This window comes from Saprolegnia diclina, assembly GCF_000281045.1.
Source record: "Saprolegnia diclina VS20 unplaced genomic scaffold supercont1.123, whole genome shotgun sequence".
NCBI classification, from domain to species: Eukaryota; Oomycota; class Saprolegniomycetes; order Saprolegniales; family Saprolegniaceae; genus Saprolegnia; species Saprolegnia diclina.
The window spans coordinates 5,385-6,823 of record NW_008246190.1 but is presented as its reverse complement, the minus strand read 5'-3'; the positions used below and the strand labels follow the sequence as shown (position 1 = coordinate 6,823).

The window sequence follows — 1,439 nt, the reverse complement described above, 5'->3', positions numbered from 1 at the left end:
GCAAGCCAGGACGCGACCGTCGACGCCGCGACAAACATCGAATGCATCGACGGCACCGCGCCACGCTTGAAGGGCAGCGACGTCACGCGGCCGCCTGCGTGACACATTAGCGGTCGCAGACAAGAAGCATGCGGGTACCTGCAAAGGTGTCGGGCACGAGCGGCTTTTGGTGCGTCCGTTGCACCGCGTCAAGAAGACCGCAGTCCATGACGCACGCCTTCTCGGCAAAGCGAGTCGCGATCGCGGCGTCGAGGTTGGACATGGCCAGCTGCGCGTCCGCCCACGTGCTCGTATACGTCTTTGCGCCAAAGAGCTTGGTGACGGCTTGCATGGCCGGCGGCGCGAGCACGGCGAGGCGCGACGAAAAGTGGAGGATCGGTTCGTCGTTGGTTTTGCTAAAGAGGACGCTTGATATCGACTCCTTGAGCGCTCGCGACCAGCTCGCGACTGGCTCGTCGGCCGATGGTGGGGGCGGCAACGGCGCCGGGATCTGTGCATTCATGGGCGACGTGAGCGAGATGTCGCCGGTGCTCTGGCCGTCCACGAGCAGGCGCACGCGCGGGTCTTCGGCCACGCGCTCGAGGTTGATGCGTCGGAGGAAGGACGCTCCGCGCTCGGTCCAGCGCGGCTCGTGCGCGTCCGTCCGCTCGGCCATCGCCAAAGATTCATGAAAATGCTGGAAAGAAACCATTTTCTCGTTGCTTGGATTAAAAATAAACGTATTTTAATACATCATTCTTCCAATTAACATACAAATAACAATATAAAGCCATGGAATGGGCTACATTAAAATACAAAAATAGCGTATTCTACGATAATCGGGCCCGCGACAGAGTGTAGGTCCAACGGCCGCGGGTTTCGCGTGATCCAGTGGAATATACAGTGTCTTTACCACGCTCTGGTGCGTCCTGTGGCAGTGGCACCATCCTGTTTGTATACGCAGGCATCACGCTGGACAGGATCGCCCTCTCGACGCACGCAACAGAGAATGGTGGTGGCGTCACGCGGCAAGCGCGCTACTCACTCAGCGCGCCATCTGGCACGAGCTGGCGCGAATATGCTGGCGCCACGTCAAGATCCCAAGCAGTGCGCTGTGTCCACGCGCGGGTTCGAATCCCGCAGTCGTCGTGCGTTGGAAGGACGTACATTTGAAATAGCGCCTACGGTGGTTTCGCCATGCTGGCTGCTGAAGCTGCCACGTCATACGAACGGCAACGCTTGGCTTGCAATCGCGCGAACCTCCCGCGAGAGGGATACCTTGTCTCGCCTTGAGGCAGGATGCACTGCTCGAGCACCAGAGCCATCCGGTCAATCGCGTCGGGCGCTACTGGCAGCGCTCGTTGGCGTCGTGGCACGTCTGGTGTCAAGATATAAACTTGTACATTGCGGTTGAAGCGAGTCCTACGCAGATCTTTCATATATTTATGTACTATCGACAC

The 1,439-nt window shown here is 58.8% G+C and overlaps 1 protein-coding gene across 1 annotated transcript; it reads right to left on the bottom strand.

Moving 5' to 3' along the window:
• Positions 1 to 106: 106 nt before the first annotated feature.
• SDRG_16323 (hypothetical protein) lies at positions 107 to 663 on the bottom strand (the record flags this gene model as incomplete). Its single annotated transcript, XM_008622527.1, has 1 exon — positions 107 to 663. Exon 1 carries the CDS (start codon positions 653 to 655, stop codon positions 107 to 109), a length of 549 nt encoding a protein of 182 aa, XP_008620749.1. The 5' UTR covers positions 656 to 663.
• Positions 664 to 1,439: the final 776 nt, after the last annotated feature.